The 15,707-nt window shown below is 40.9% G+C and overlaps 1 protein-coding gene across 4 annotated transcripts; it reads left to right on the top strand.

The window, feature by feature from the left end:
• The first annotated feature begins 336 nt into the window (after positions 1-336).
• On the top strand, positions 337-15,178 carry HSF2 (heat shock transcription factor 2). Of its 4 annotated transcripts, none has more exons than XM_048065499.2 (13): positions 338-596; positions 3,385-3,493; positions 3,717-3,844; positions 4,631-4,755; positions 7,054-7,129; positions 8,274-8,335; positions 8,445-8,529; positions 9,377-9,543; positions 10,642-10,911; positions 11,464-11,569; positions 13,064-13,117; positions 13,739-13,823; positions 14,208-15,178. In XM_048065499.2, the coding sequence occupies exons 1-13, from the start codon at positions 456-458 to the stop codon at positions 14,495-14,497; spliced, it is 1,698 nt and encodes a 565-aa protein (XP_047921456.2). In that variant the 5' UTR covers positions 338-455; the 3' UTR covers positions 14,498-15,178. The 4 variants fall into 4 exon arrangements, with proteins under 4 accessions (XP_047921458.2, XP_047921456.2, XP_013030794.3 ...); XM_013175340.3 differs by lacking the exon at positions 338-596 and adding an exon at positions 949-1,116; XM_048065501.2 differs by lacking the exon at positions 13,064-13,117 and having other exon boundaries at positions 337-596.
• The last annotated feature ends 529 nt before the right edge of the window (positions 15,179-15,707 follow it).

Here is a 15,707-nt window from a genome sequence, read left to right as displayed (position 1 = left end):
CTGTGCCAAAATGGCAGCCAAAGGCTGGGGCGAGGCGGTCGCACCTCCCCTGCCGCCGGGAGGGCAGGGACCGCCGCTTCGCCGGCTTCAACCGCGGGGTGCCCGGGCAGCAGTGCCCACGGCCATCTTGAAGGGCCCCGGGCACGGCTCCACCGGCCGCGGGACCTCGGGCCCCTCAGCGCACGTGGCCCCGCCCCCCGGCGAGCAGGCGCGCGCCGCCATTGGTCCCCGCCCCTTGTCACTTGCACGTGCGGGCGGCGCTGTTGTGGCACGTGAGGGCGGCGCACGTGGGCCCGTTATGTAAAAGCGGCGCGCAGGCGCGCGCATGCGCGGCCGGCGGCCGGGAGGGGCGGAGCCGGCACCGGAGCCGCACCGCGCCGCTTCTCCTCCTCCTCCTCCCCCTCCTGCCCCTCCCCCGGCCGCACCGCGCCGCAGCGCCGCGGCTCCCGAGCACGATGAAGCAGCAGCACCCGCAGCAGCCCGCCCAGCAGCAGCAGCCACCGCCGTCGGCCGGCGCGGGCGTGCCGGCCTTCCTCAGCAAGCTGTGGGCGCTGGTGGGCGAGGCGCCCAGCAACCAGCTCATCACCTGGAGCCAGGTGCGGCGCCGCCCGCTCGGCCCGCCCGCCTCAGGGGGGGCACCCGCGCTGGGGGGGGGGGGGGCTCGGAGCCGTTTAACGGCTGGAAGGGAAGGCGGGGCGGGGGGGGGCGCGAGGCCGGGCCGCAGGCGGCGGCCACGTGGGGATGGCGGTGCTGGAGCCCTCCCCACCGCCGCCGCCACCCCCCCCGCACACCGCCGCCTTTGTTCGCCGCCGGCCCCGGGGGCACCGCGGTGGGTGCGGAGGGTCCCCTCCGGGGGTATGCGGGGGGGGGGGGGGGGGGATGTGTGCCGTGATCCCATCGGTCGCGTCTGGCTGGGCTTCGTCCCTCAGAAATAAATGTATATATAAAAAAAAAAAAGGGGAAATGGGCTGCGGGTGGCCTTCCTCTCGGATCCTTTGTGGTGAAGTGCCAGGCTGCCGTAGCGAGCAGCGCGGAGCCATTGCCAGGCGGCGAAATCCGCGAGTGTCTGAAAATACCGTAAAGCAGGACGTGCCCGCCTCCTTGCAGCCCGGCGAGGTAATGCGGGAGGCACGGGGAGCGATCCTGCGCGGGTCTGGGCGCAGGCAGCGGGAGCCCTCCCGTAGCGCCGCGCGGATTGTTCTACAATAACGTCATGCTTTTCTCTATCTTAAACGTTTTCCCAACAGCGTGTTTAAAAGGGCTGTTCTCAAACCGCGTTGGCATCTTCGAGTGGTGTTGAGATGGCAGCTTTCAGCTCAGTTTAGTTTAAATATTCAGGCAGCCATCAAAGGTTCCCTTAAGCACTGCACTGATAGCAGGTTACCGGTAGCTTCAACCTGAACCTTTTGGAGAAGGAGACTTGTGGATTCTGCCTAGACCACAACAGCTTTCCGTCTGCTTGTTTCCTTTGGAAGAGAGATGCTGAGCACTGCAGGGAGTGATGCCTGCCTTACGTGCCATTTTTGCCACCTTATGGACGCTCTCCAAATGTATTGCTTGTAGTAAAGTAAACACACCAAGGCTATTGCTAGGTTTCTTTGTGTTATTTCGTTAATTAAGAATTAAGGCCAAATTGTTAGAGATTCTGCAAGGCAGTTTTTGGAAGGAAGATCTACTAATTGTGGTTCATGTTAGCAGCATTTAGTGGTTCTTGGATGGAGGAAGGTATTGGCAGCCTTTGGTATGTGAGTGTTTGTCTGTTTTAAAAATCCACAATGTCAGGTGTAATAGTGGAGGAAAAGTGCTGTAACTGTAACATTTCACTTTTTCCTGTGTCTCTACCCTGGGTGGATAGAAACTGAAGCAGAACAACCACATTTTGTCTCTCCACATGCCTATCTTAGTGGAGGTTGCGGTGACATTGAAACATATACAGGGAATAACAGGTGAAATACTTGGACAATTGCTGTATGCTGCTGTCAGTAACAGTAAGACCTGAAAACTGTATTCAGCTATGTAGTAAGGCTTCGCTGAGTTAAAGTCAGGCCTTAACCTGACGTCTGTTTACAACATCAGTGTAAATGATTGTCAAGGCAACAAGGACGAGAAGAACTATCTCCTGAATTGTTCTGCTGTAGGTCTGAAAATTTTTAAAGTAACCGTGAAGTCAGGTGCTGCGTGAAAACTGTGTTGGCGTTACAGGTCACTGTAGCACCGGTTGAGTATCTTCAGCTAGTGAGTTATGTTAATGCATTAGCTAAAGTCATCTGTTCCTGCTGTTTTGCTTCCCATTTTCCTTACGCTGACTGATCCTCAGCGGGAGATAGGTATACATTACTGGGAAGCTTTCATCTTCCTACTGTTCTCAGATTTGTGCTTGTAACTCATCTAATGGCATTCCGTTTGTAAACTCTGCTTCTGATGATCCTCGCTTGCTTGTCAGAAACAAGGTCTTAGGTAAAGATCTTCACATGGTCTCGTGCTGGTTTTTCAAGCTGCCTGGGGAACATAGAGCTGATGGCGTTGGGGGGTAAGAAACAAGTGGGGCCTCTCGAACCGAAGGGCCTCTGAGAAGATGGAGTATCAGCGATGACGATTGTCGAAGATGGTAGGCTTCTCCATAGGTGCCAAGTGAGAGTACCGTGGGTAGACCACAGAGAAACCTGTACCATTTTGAAGCAGCTGATTTGGATCCTGCCAATTACTTGTCCTTTAATTACTGGAGCAAGATCATTGAAGAACAAAGAGCAGAGCCTTCTTTCTATTTTCGTCTCAGCCCGTGGATGAAATTTGAGGACCAGTTCAGTGGGGAAAAGATCAGTCCTCCCTCACAGTTGGCATCGCAGGAGGAGGGAGGTATTGTCTTAAGTGCTGTTTGGTAACTCTGAAATCCAGTGGACACCCTCAGCTTTTGACAGCTTCATCTTCTCTACAGGTCTTACCAAACTAGTCATGCTATTATGCTGAGAAGCAGAAGGGACTTAAGCTGTGTTTTGTTGTGTTGTGGTGGCTTTTTTTTTTTTTTACCTTGCAGTCTCTTTGCTGTATTCCAAGATTGTGAAGCTACATACAACATCGATAGTATTCTGCTGTAGTGACACTGATACTTGTTGGTAAACTGGTCGTTAAATCATTTCTCTCCAGGAAGTGAAGAGTAACAATAGAAATGTTTCCCTTTAGATATGGATAGCAATGTAAATCAGGAATTCTCTGTTGCTTTGCAACTGAAGGGTTTGTACACTTTTGTTGTGGAAAACTGTAGGCAAGCAGATCAGTTACATACTGCGTGCACAAAGGAAGCATTCCTATGTGGTGATTAATTCTAAAAGCCCAGAGTGTTTTCTACAATAGTCTTTAAGAAGCTTAATGTCTCTCTCATTTTAGAATGGCCAGAGTTTCTTGGTGTTGGATGAACAGAGATTCGCAAAAGAGATTCTTCCCAAATACTTCAAGCACAACAACATGGCAAGCTTTGTCAGACAGTTAAACATGTGTAAGTTCTTGGGGTTTTTTGGTTTCTGGCATAGTTCACGATCCTGCATGTGTTCAGTTATAGATTATTTCCTTTGAGCAGTTCTGCTGTGTTCTCTGCTACTAGGTTGCTGTCTCATTCTCAAACCTGATAAAAGGATAGTCATAGCGATACAGTTTGTTTTCCTTAACGTGGGCGTTGAGAGGTGTTTTTTTCTTCTCTTTTTTTTTTTTTTTTATTAAAGATGGTTTCCGTAAAGTTGTCCATGTTGATTCTGGGATTGTCAAACTGGAGCGAGATGGTCCAGTAGAGTTTCAGCATCCATATTTTAAGCAGGGTCGGGAGGACTTGTTGGAACACATTAAAAGGAAGGTTAGTGAAAAATCAGTATGTAAAAAAGCTGTACCAGTAAGTATAAATGAATAGCAAATTACATGTCATGTTTAATTGCAAGATTGTGAGTGCAAATGAGCTTGGAGTCTGGGGAAGCAAATAAACTGTGCTGCTCTCATTCATATATATGTATATATATAAGATGTATTTAAAGGTATTTTGGGGGGTTTGACTATTTGACTAGTCTCCTTTATCTGAGTATTTTCCTGTCATAGTGAGCTTAACAGGCAGCAAAAATGAGGTGTGTAAATAGAACACTTAGCAAACGTGTATTAGGAGTGCAGCACATGCTTTGACTGTACCATCAGTAATACAACAGTCTGTTTATGTAGCTTGTTTTAGAGCGCAGCTACTGCAAGTAGTAAAGTTTCCACCAAGGAGAAGAAGGAGCAAACGTATAAACACATACGTTTCTGAAATTTGCTCTGTTGTTACTCTGAAGAGGGTGAATGAGAAAATTGTTATGAAACAAATACAACAAGTTAAACTGTGGTGGAAGATGCTTTTTAACGTGGGTTAGTTTGAAGCAGTTACGATACAGAGCACTGGGTACAATGCCTGGAAAATCTGAATGAATACAGATGTTTGTAATAACTAAAACTAATATGGTGACTGTTGTAAGGAGTTTCTGTATTTTAGTATTTGATGCTTGTTTTATTATTAACTCATAGTATCAACACTAGACAAAATATACTTGATCTACAAAATAAAATAACAAATAACGAGTAAAGGAAAGTGTTGCTTCTGGATTCTCATCTTTTAAAGGTTTCTTCTTCAAGACCTGAAGAAAACAAGATACGCCAGGAAGATCTCTCCAAAATAATAAGTAGTGCTCAAAAGGTGCAAATTAAACAAGAGACTATTGAATCTCGATTGTCTGCTCTGAAAAGGTAAATACCCCATCAGCAACTCAGCTCTGAAATTGAGTAATTCTGACAATAGATACTGGAGAACAAATCTGACTTAAGTGTGAGACACAATTTTAAGGGTCTCTTGATTTCTGAGTGTCCAACTGTAACTATTGCTTTGGGAAGAGAAATTCCAGTAAAAGAATTGCATTTTAAATGGAACATTTTGATATGACTAAAAGTAATAGGCAAAGTTGATATTTGAAGAACTGTCTAGTAGTAGGCAATTAAACACGATTAATTTTAGTTCCATAATGGTGCTGAGGCTGAAGATTCAAGTAAGTTCTTAGCGTAGAGTATGCTGAGTATGTGTGACTTCAAGTTTGAAATGGTTATTGTGTTTAGTCTGAGGCAGAGTTTGGTTTGTGCAAATTGCTTATGATACTTTCATACTATAATTAATGTTTTTGCTCATTGTTTTTTTAGTTTCCTCTGTCTTCATTCCCTCACTGCTGAAATTGCAGGACAATTGATGGTTATAAAAATCTGGTTAGAAATCTAATTTGAAAATTCATTAGTTACCTCAGCCACAGAGATACAGAATCTAAAATCCAAATATAAATAGAGTATTTTTAGAACAGTATCGCTTGTGTAGTTACTATGATTTATTCTCAACAATATGAGAGGTGTGTCACAAATGTATGAATATGTAGATGCAAATGGGATAATAAGGGATAAGCTCTTGCACTGTAAGTCGGAGCACCTCCATGGTAACTCTGTCTCAGGACTCCGAATTGACAAAATAAACAACTGCTTGTCTCTGCAGCAGAGGTAAGCAGTATGTTCAAGTTTTGAGAATTACATGGTGTCATTCAGTTGGTGTTTTCAGTTCTAATTACTAGTGATAGAGTATTCAAAGGCAAACATTTTGGCCAGGAAGGGTCTTTATTAGAAACTGGCCAGTCTAAATTAAAAACGCTCACATTCATCCTTTTGAATCATAGATGAATTCGGGTTGGAAGGCATATCAGGAGGCCATAAGGTTCAAAGCCCTGCTCAGAATAGGGCTGACTTTGGCTGAAATGACATCTGGTTGCTAAATACCTGACAGTTTGTAGAGATAAGAAGATAGAATGGTCGGTGTTTGATACCCGTCTTGTTCCACGAGTTTAAAATGATTTAAGTAGAAACTGGAGCTAAGTCAGAAGACCTGGTCCTACAAAACATGTTCATAAAGCTGGTGGAAAGGTTGAGAAAGTTCAAAATCCCTGACTGCAGTTACTAAATTTGTGATGGAACTGTGCCTTTAAATTGTGTGTTAGACATTAATCCTCAGACTGCTGCTAAGCTTCATCATACTGCCTATCAGCAGCTGTTTATGAAAATTAAGCTTAAGGTTTCCTAAAAACACGAAACACCAATGGAGAGATTTTCTTCCCATTTTGGCATTCATCTGTTTTGAAAACTGAACTACGAAACAGAGGAGGGTGGTATGTTGTCTTATCCACTGAACCTTTTGGTATTCATTATCTACTGATTAATATGCTTTATGCTGTTGGAAGCAAGAAGGTTCGTGGATATGATAGCAAGGGTCACTTTACAGCACTTTTTATACTATCTCTGTTCTAGACTCTTGTGAGAACTGCAACAACCAAGGTTTGTGAAATGGCGGTGTTCCCTGAAAGCTGCCAGCTCTGCTGTGCTCCTGTTTTTCAGCATCTAATATATGTCCCTTTACTGAAGCTAATAAAGGCAGCTGTTACAACCTACAGCTGCTTGTAAGGCTTGAGCTTGTTCTGTAAAGGTGCTTTCAAGGTGGATGTAGTTTCTGATAGGTGTCTTGCATCTAGCAAAAGGTGTGTGAGGAGGGGCATACAGGCTTGATATAGACGAAGAAATGCAATATTTACTGGTGAAAGGGCTGTTCCCAAGGGATATTCCTTGGCTGTCTTAGTCCTTTGCTGCTGCCAGAAACCAGTTGTATGTTTGTTTGATTTTCATTGATTTATTTACTAGAATGAAGAGAAGGTAACTTTATGTGAAAGGAAACAAAATACTTCATTTTGAAATGCTGAACGTGTGTGTAATAAGTATTTCTCTATTTGGGGAAAAAAATATGTTTTAAGGAGGCTGGAAGTTCTCTTCAAGCTATTTGTTGTGTTTGGTTCTCCATTTTGTGGTTAGTTATTTATGAGGGTTGTTGACTTTGTGATTTTTTTTCCCTGAAACCTAAAAACACATTTCAAAGAGCTTTAATGAAACTAACTAATCTTTAACAATAATTATTCCTGTGAATATTTTAAACTTTGTTTTGTTTTTTAAATTATCCTTTTCAAACAGAGAGAATGAATCTCTTTGGAGAGAAGTTGCAGAACTGAGAGCAAAGCATTTGCAACAACAGCAAGTTATTAGGAAGGTAAGACGTTGTTCAAAGATCAGTATGAGTGCTTCTAAGCTAAGAATACTCTGTCAAGTTACCTTTCTTTGCCCTCACTCTTTTATCATAGCATGGGAAATAACTTTTTAATAAAAAAACAACTGGGTGGTGCATGGTGAGCAAACCTGTGTGAAAGAAACATTCAGTATATTTCACCCCATAAGCAAAAGTTAAGGCCAAAACTCTTGTAAACATTTTCAAAGAAAGAATTTCAGGAACGTTGTAAATCATTCATTAAGATAGCCTTAAAATGGTCCATTGGTTTTTGATTTCTTCAGGAATCAGGTAACTAATAGACAGTACTGACAGATCTCTGGAAAAAATGGTATCTTACTACACGAATTACAAAGTTCAGTATTGGAGATTAATTCCACTTAACGTTAGAAACACACAGTTAGTATTATCAGAAGAATAGGTTGTTGAATGGAACCCACTGCTAATATGTTAGCTTAACAGTCAGATTTATGATCTACCAAAACCAATGTAAATGCAAAGAGTTTACAGATTCTTATTTTGTTTATGTGTCAGAAATAGTAATACTATAAGCAGCCTTGTAGCAGAGACTTTTACTGATCTTTTTTTCAGTTAGTTCAAGCCAGAGAATTTCATTTAGTCCTTAAATTTAAAACATAGGTGAAAATAGGCTGAGATTTCAAAGGGAAAGGCAGCTGATGTCAACTGTATGTGTCTTTTTTTTAATCTGTCAAAAAAGCCTTTCATCAGGTCCAGTATTTATAGATACAGGTTATATATACAGTCAACACCCTTACATGCCTTCTTTCATTAGAATTAGAATTCTTCTGATAGTCTTGAGTTACTGGATTTCTTAATATATACTGAGTGACATGTAAAAAAATTATTACTTGCTATGTGGAAAAAAAAAGCCTTTCTCAAACAACTGAGTAACTCTTCTTTTTAGATATTACCAGCCATGTTTTCTGATCTGCCTTGATTTTTAATTCTTCTGAACAGTTCTATATAAAAATCACTGCACACACAATAAGTGATGTGCTATGTTGGTATAGATTTGGTTAACAAAGTCTTATGCTGTGAGGTATGTTGGTGCTCAGAGAGAAGCAGTTACAGGGTAAATTGACTAATGATAGTATTCTTTTCCTCATAGATTGTGCAATTTATTGTTACCTTGGTGCAGAATAACCAACTAGTGAGCCTAAAGCGCAAGAGGTAAATATGGCCTTGAAAACTTGCTATCCAGTAAGTATACTGACATGTTTTGTTGAATAAAATGGAAGAATTAGTTCTGAGATGGCTTTCTTCCTTTACTGTGATTTAGGCCTCTTCTCCTGAACACTAATGGACCTACAAAGTCAAATGTATTTCAGCAAATTGTGAAAGAACCGGCTGACAGTAACCATCATGTAAGTTTTCTTTTATGTGTGCCATTTGTTATGATGAAGGAAGGAGTCCAGGGAAGCAGGCAGATCAAGTAATGTGTCGTATTGAGGGTAGAAACATAACTGTGTACCGAGAGCTTTCAGCTTCTAGAAGCAGTATGCCATGTGTATCCTTCAGAAGCCAAGTGTGTTGATAATTACCATTCACTTGTCAGTATGATCATGTGTAAGCCACTTACCTGTGTATTAAATACAGCTACATGTGATCCTACTGAAAGCAGTTTGCTTGTAATAATAGTGCCATTAAGCATATGTATGTTCTGCTGTTGGCTCCTGGAGCTGAGGCCCCCATTCAGAGAAAAGAATCCACCTTGTTGTTCTGCAAGGCAGCACCCAACCCAGCAAAGTCATGTCAAGTTTTTGTGCTGCTTGAATGTGTCACAGCTCTGAAAGTTACTTTCTCCTGTACAAATAATTGTGGGTGGAGAAATCATCAGAATGAGTGCTCTAGCAAGTACTACTTAAATGGCAGGTCAAGACTAGTAGTCACTTTTTTAGCATTTTTACTTCTCGTGTAGTCCTGTCTTTGTATCCTTTTTGTTGCTTTTGCTAGTATATTTTTATTTCTATGCCTGTATTACTTGCCAAACATTTTTTTTCTGTAGCTGCTCTTCTCCATCTTGTTCATTTATTTATTCATGTTTTTTTTTCTGTTAAGCTTAGATCCATGCAAACCCCTTGTAATCTCCAAGGTGTTGGAAAATTCTTCTACTGTTTCAGAATTACAACATTTTAAGATGCAGTGATAAGTGTCAGAATGCTGAAGCCAATTGTCCTTTTGTACCCTGACTCTTTTAAAAATAATTCTCAGGTACCTCTCAACAGAGCTGAGGGGTTAAAACAAAGGGACCAAATTTCAGATGACATCATTATTTATGATGTTACTGAGGATGTGGCCGATGAGGACAGTACCATGGTTGATGAAAATTCTCCTGTTACACCAGAAGCACATGAAGATACCACTTCAGATTCTTCCAAGTAAGAAGTCTCTAGAATTCTGAATAGGTAGTTAGGTGTCACTGCTGTATATTGTGCTATAATTCAGATGTCTTAGATACTGTTTTAATAAAGTGGTAAGAAGACTCCTCCACGTATAGGAACATCATCCGTGAATTCATGCTAGGTTTCCTCTGGATTCCCAATAGTTAACTGGCTGTCAGAGTTTTAATATGTTGAAGATAGAAACTAGTGTGAAGTAACCTGTATTATTGGACTCTTGTTAAGTATACTACTTGTCAAAAGACAGAATAATTGATGTCTTCTTACTTTTAGTTATGAATACAGACAGGGATGGCATCCCTTGTTTTTAAAGGTTTTTTGTGGAGATTAACTTGCATGTGCTGTTTATCAAGTGTTGGTGTGGTCTTTGAACATTACTATGCTAGTCAATTTGGGGAATTTTAGTGTTTTTTTTCTAGTCCCGAGTAGTTTGGGACTACATTTCTTCTTTCTTTACTTAGCACTATAGAAGTAGTTCCTCATTTGCATGATATTGATAGGGCCTGTATTATGCCCCAAGGAACAAAATTTAGAGGTTAGTAGTTTATGCTTGAACTAATACTGTTATGTTTGTTGAACTGATGTCCGGAAATGCATTCTCTGATAGAAAAGTTTAATGAAGGTAAGACAGCACAACTACTTAAGTGTTAAGAAAACTACCAGTGTACAGCGGAAAGCAAGTTATTTGAAACTGCTTTTTCATGGTTCTTTTGGTTGCCTTCCTGGTGTACAAAGCAAGCTTAATTAACTGTAACACAGTTAACTGAGAGCCTTCATGTTACGGCTAATCCAGAGTTGGATTTTATTCCACCAAAAAGATGCAAAGTACACACAGTCTGTCTTGTTCGGCAGTCTCATATGCTTTGGCCTATTTCATAGCTACTTCACGTTTATATGAAAGCTTTTCCTTGTTCTAACGCAAAAACATTGGTGTTCCTCTGTGCTCCTAATAGTTCCTAGTGTGGTCTAGCACAACAGTGTCTACTAACTGAGCTGCGTTAAAAAAGTAACTAGGTGTATGGAATAATGTACCAATTTGTGTATGGAACACTTCAATTCATTTGTCTTGTTTTACAGCTGCAGTCATTCTCCTGATATAGTAATTGTGGAAGATGATAATGAGGAAGAATACGCCCCTGTAATTCAAGGGGATAAAAGCACAGAATCAGTCGCTGTCCCAGCTAACGATCCCCTCAGCCCTGTCAGTGACAGTGCAAGTCCGCTCATGTCAAGTGCTGTACAGCTGAACAGCCAGTCAACTTTAACTGCAGAAGATCCAGTCTCAATGATGGATTCCATTCTCAATGAGAGCGGAGTAATTTCACAGAATATAAACCTTCTTGGAAAGTGAGTAGCCTGATGTTTTTAAGTATTAGAACTGATGGAAATTCAAAGGACAGAACAGTAGCTTCTCTTAAGGATATAAATGTATGTTACCTTTATGCTGATAGATCCTTCGATTTTAAGTATTTTACCATGGGACCACCTCTGATTTTCATCATGAAGAGAGTGGATTGGGGTACATAATCTGACAGTGTAATGTTGTAAATAACGCTGTTTAAACTGATGATGCTGTCAGGATTTATATGCAGGATTCTTGCAGGCAGATTGGACTCCATTAGGACTAGTGAGATGCAGGAGTTCTGTCTCTGCTGATGATATTCATAGTCTAACGTTGATGTGATTTCTCTTTTGGAGCACCTGTCTACTTTACTTGGCTTCGTCTCTAAAGAGTAAGGTTGAAAGTTTTCAGTCTTTTCCAGAAGTTAAGTTAATGAAAAAGTCAAAATAGTGCTGGTGAAGATTTTTAGATTACGTAGCACATCTGTGTAAAACTTGTGATTTTTTTCTTTCTTCTATTAGTGGATACAGTAATATAATACTGGTTTTGTCTTCTAGAGTTGAACTTCTGGATTATCTTGACAGTATCGACTGCAGTTTAGAGGACTTCCAGGCCATGTTATCAGGACGACAGTTCAGCATAGATCCAGACCTACTGGTTGATGTAATTTTCTCTGTTTATTTCAATATTTCTAGTATTTTGGTAATATACTCAAGAAAATATTTGTATAGACTGTTACTGTTTAAAACGCTCAAGATTATATTTTGCTCTTCCTTTCAAAAAGGACAGTTATAAATATTTGTGAATATGTTTCTGTGGCACTGGTATAACTGTACTACACCACTGCCCAAGTGCATGCTGTGGTGGTGACACTGATGTAAATTTTTGATCAAATAATGGCTTTTAGTGAAATAACATTTTTATTTATTGCTACATAAACTCAGACATCAATTAGATTAATATTTTTGCTTTGAAATGGCCCAGCACAGAATCTGTCGTCATCTCAATGAACTTTGGTTAAAAAGGCTCTTGGCATTTATTTTAGAAGGTTTTCTGATGTTTCAGGTAATTTCTTGGAAGTATTTGTACGTTCTCAATTTCTCTTCGGGTTCACGTCTAGCAGAGTGATCTAGGTTGGAAGGGACCCGTGCAGGCCGTCTAGTCCAACCTCCTCGCTCAAGGGCCGACTTGAAAGTTAGATCATGTTGCTCAGGCCTTGTCAACTCAAATTCTGCAGTCTCCAAAGGGAGATTCCATAGCCTCCCTGAGTGCCTGCTTCAGTGCTTTGCTCTCTGTGAAGAACTTCCTTATGTCAGTCCAAATTCTCCCTGCTGCAGCATGTCACTCTTGCATCTTATCCTCTATCCACCTCTGTGGAGTATGTCTTCTCTGTAACACCTCTTTATCAGTAGTGGAAGGGTGCAGTTAGCGCCCTTGTCTGCCCTCTACAGACAAAATAAACCATGTTTTCTCAGACCATTGTATGTATCATGCCCCCTAACCATCTGTGGCCCTTTGGACTCTGTAGTTTGAAAATTCTCATACTGGGAAGCCTAAAACCGTTCACTCTGTAGCATGGTCATACTGCTGGTTTATGTTGGGTGTTGTCTAGTGGGACTCCCAGGTCCATCTCTGAGGAGCTGTTCCCTGTCCATTTGGTCACTAACCTAGGCTGGTGCATGAGGTGGTTGTGTCCTAGATACATTTGTCTGTTGAACTTGATGGAGTACTTGTTGGCCCTCTTTTCCAGCTTGCTAAGATCCCTCTTAACAGCTCTGCTCCCTATGTATCGTTGACTGCTTCCAGTTCAGTGTCACTTGAAAACTTGTTCAGGGTATGTTCCTCCTTATTGTACACACAGTTCTCCATGAAGCAAAGTAAGAATGAATTGGTGGTTCTCAGACTGCAGCGAACCACGTTATTCCGAGTTAGACACGCTTACAGTTGTTTCCTTTGACAGTGAAGTTCGTGCGATTCCGAAGTACGCTCCAAAGATTTTCTTTGCAGAAGTGGCGACTACCTGTAAATAAACTCTAATCCTAACTGAGGGTGAAAACACAGTGCAGGGATTATTCTCACACATGCAGATGTGACGTTCTTGTATTCTTAATAGGAGCATCGAGATACTTAAAGCTTGATGTGTTTTGTCTTATTCAGCTTTTTACAAGCTCCGTGCAGATGAATCCCACAGATCATATCACTAACACCAAAGTAAGTCTCAAACCCATCATTGCTCAATGTACACAGTAGTGAGAGATTCAAATTTTTTTCATCCTTTCCTGTTTTTTTTCCTGGTACAATAGCACTTTTTTCATGCTCTTGCTTTCAAGACTTCCATGAGTATAGGAAGGCTGCAGTTGAATTCATCCTGTTAAGCTTTAAATAGGAAGGGGAAAAACACTCTAATTAGCAACATATAATGTCATTTGAAACTGTGAAACTAAAACTTGTACTTGTTACCAGCCTCTTTTGTAGAGATTTTTGTATCTTCTGTACCCAAGTTTTAGTACTTATAAACATACTTTGTCAAAATGTTTTCATCTGTGCTGTCTGGTGGGAAAGGAAACATTAGAATAAGCAGTAGAGCAACATACTAGCTCTTTGAGTTTGTCCTGTTTGTTTATGAGCATTAGTTTTTGTTCTTGCTTGAATAAATCTGTGTTTCCATTTCACATTTTCTCTGCCATGATCCGTTAGTGTGAGTAACTGATACCAGTGCATCCCTTCACAAATATTTTTTTAAATGGTTGGTCAGCTAAGTTCTAGTATCGTTGCCGTTGCGTTGAAAGAAGCTTTGAGGATATGTATTTAAGATTTTACTTTATTTTCCAGATGGAGACAAAGGGAATAGAAACTACTAAGAATAATGCTGGTCCAGCTGCTTCACAGGAAACACAAGTTTTTAAGCCCAAATCAGGTTAGTTGTAATAAGTGTTTTGTTGAAATGGTTTGAGTTAAGCAAGCATTGTTCTAAAAACTGTCTCAATTATTTGCTTGTCTAAGTTTGTATGATGCTGATAAGCAAATAACCAAAACAAATATATTTATTATATTTGCTTTTTAGGTTTTTGGCACTGTACCAGCCATAGAGAATCTGATGTTTTGCAGGAGAATCTGGATAAATAACTTTATGTAGGGATGTAGTGGATGTAGTAACTCTTTAATCATTTAAAACAAGCACATAGAACTTTTCATTATTAATCATTCTTAAAATAAGTTATATGGGGTGCTGGTTTTTTTCTTCTTTCTACATGTAGGATGGCATGTGAACTGATAATGTTTTGGGAATTTTTTCCCTTAGATAAGCAACTCATACAGTATACTGCATTTCCACTGCTTGCATTCCTTGATGGGAACCCAGGTTCCAATGCTGAGAGTGGGAGCTCCACCACCGAAACTCCTTCCTCTGTGGACAAACCGCTGGAAGTGGACGAGCTCCTGGAGAGCAGCCTGGATCCCGAACCAACTCAGAGCAAGCTGGTGCGGCTGGAGCCGCTGACCGAGGCAGAAGCAAGTGAAGCCACGCTGTTCTATTTATGTGAACTTGCCCCAGCACCCATGGACACAGACATGCCGTTCTTGGATAACTAATGCAATGGGGACTCTGTATATAGTCATGAAGATGAACTATTTATTTAGAATATTGTTTGGTATATGAGTTTTTTGTAAATCACTGTTTTATGTAGCCAGATAATGTGGAATCTAAAATATCTTTCCTATCTTCCTTCCTTCAAGCAATCGTTTAACTACACTGTGTAGTACTGTGTACGCAGTGTACTATTAGATACCATTGGCAATACCAAGTCAGACTGTTACTATACCACTGTCAAACACTTGGTATACTACACATATCTCTAAATATCCAAGGTAACTGAACACTTGTTAAGAATAAGCTTTGATTTATGGTTTCTTCCACTTCTGGTCTTACATATGATAACGTAAAATAGTAGTGTATGGTTAGGGAGCACTGACTTTCTGTATCTTGGGTTTTTTCTATTTTTTACAACATTTTGTTTAATAAACATGAAGCTTTTTTGGGGTGGGAGGGGAACCAGGACCTGATGTAGGCTTTTTTTTTTCCCTGCTTGAACTGGGAACAAAGTGCCTGTACCTTGCTAAATCTTGGTTCTGCCTTACTTTCACTTCAGTGGAAGTGCTTATACATAGCACAAACTGGGGAAAAGTTCTTTTCAGCCACCAGGCCCCTTGACTGCATGAGTACTTTTAACTTGGACCATCTACTCTGATAAAATAAACGTTACTTAAGTGTGATACTTGGTAAGAGTTGGTCTCTTATTCCACATGCCAAGTGGATATTAATTTAACAGCTGGGGTGTTTAATGCCTTAATTATTAAAAATTTGCCTCCCTATGCATACTTGTTAGAAAGTAGTTTCATTATCTACAAATTTTGAGATTTATATGTAAGACCCCATCATTAGTAAAAAAAAAAAAAGTAGTGGCTAATACAGCAAATTAATTTCTTTTAGTAGCATATAAAATTTTACTTGTCTTTCTTACTGGTAACTGCTACAGAGTCCACTAGTTCCTTTCAGTGGAAAAGTTTTACCCTTATTCCAAAGGTGTGTGCATTTACTGTCAGTCTTCCACGCTCATTCAAGTGAAGTTACTACATTTGCATTATACAGCTGAATGGCAGAGGGGTTATATGGCCAGGAAGGTGACAAGTGACATATCTGTAATCAAATTATATCATTCTGAGCACCTGACTTAGCGTATGCTAAATCTATAACCATGGAGCTGCTTTGGCCTCAAAGCTGTAGCTACAGTGCTTTGTAAGA

The sequence above is a fragment of the Anser cygnoides genome, chromosome 3 (genome assembly GCF_040182565.1).
Source record: "Anser cygnoides isolate HZ-2024a breed goose chromosome 3, Taihu_goose_T2T_genome, whole genome shotgun sequence".
Taxonomy (NCBI): Eukaryota; Metazoa; Chordata; class Aves; order Anseriformes; family Anatidae; genus Anser; species Anser cygnoides.
The sequence above is the reverse complement of the archived record's forward strand: the minus strand, read 5'-3'. Positions and strand labels throughout refer to the sequence as shown.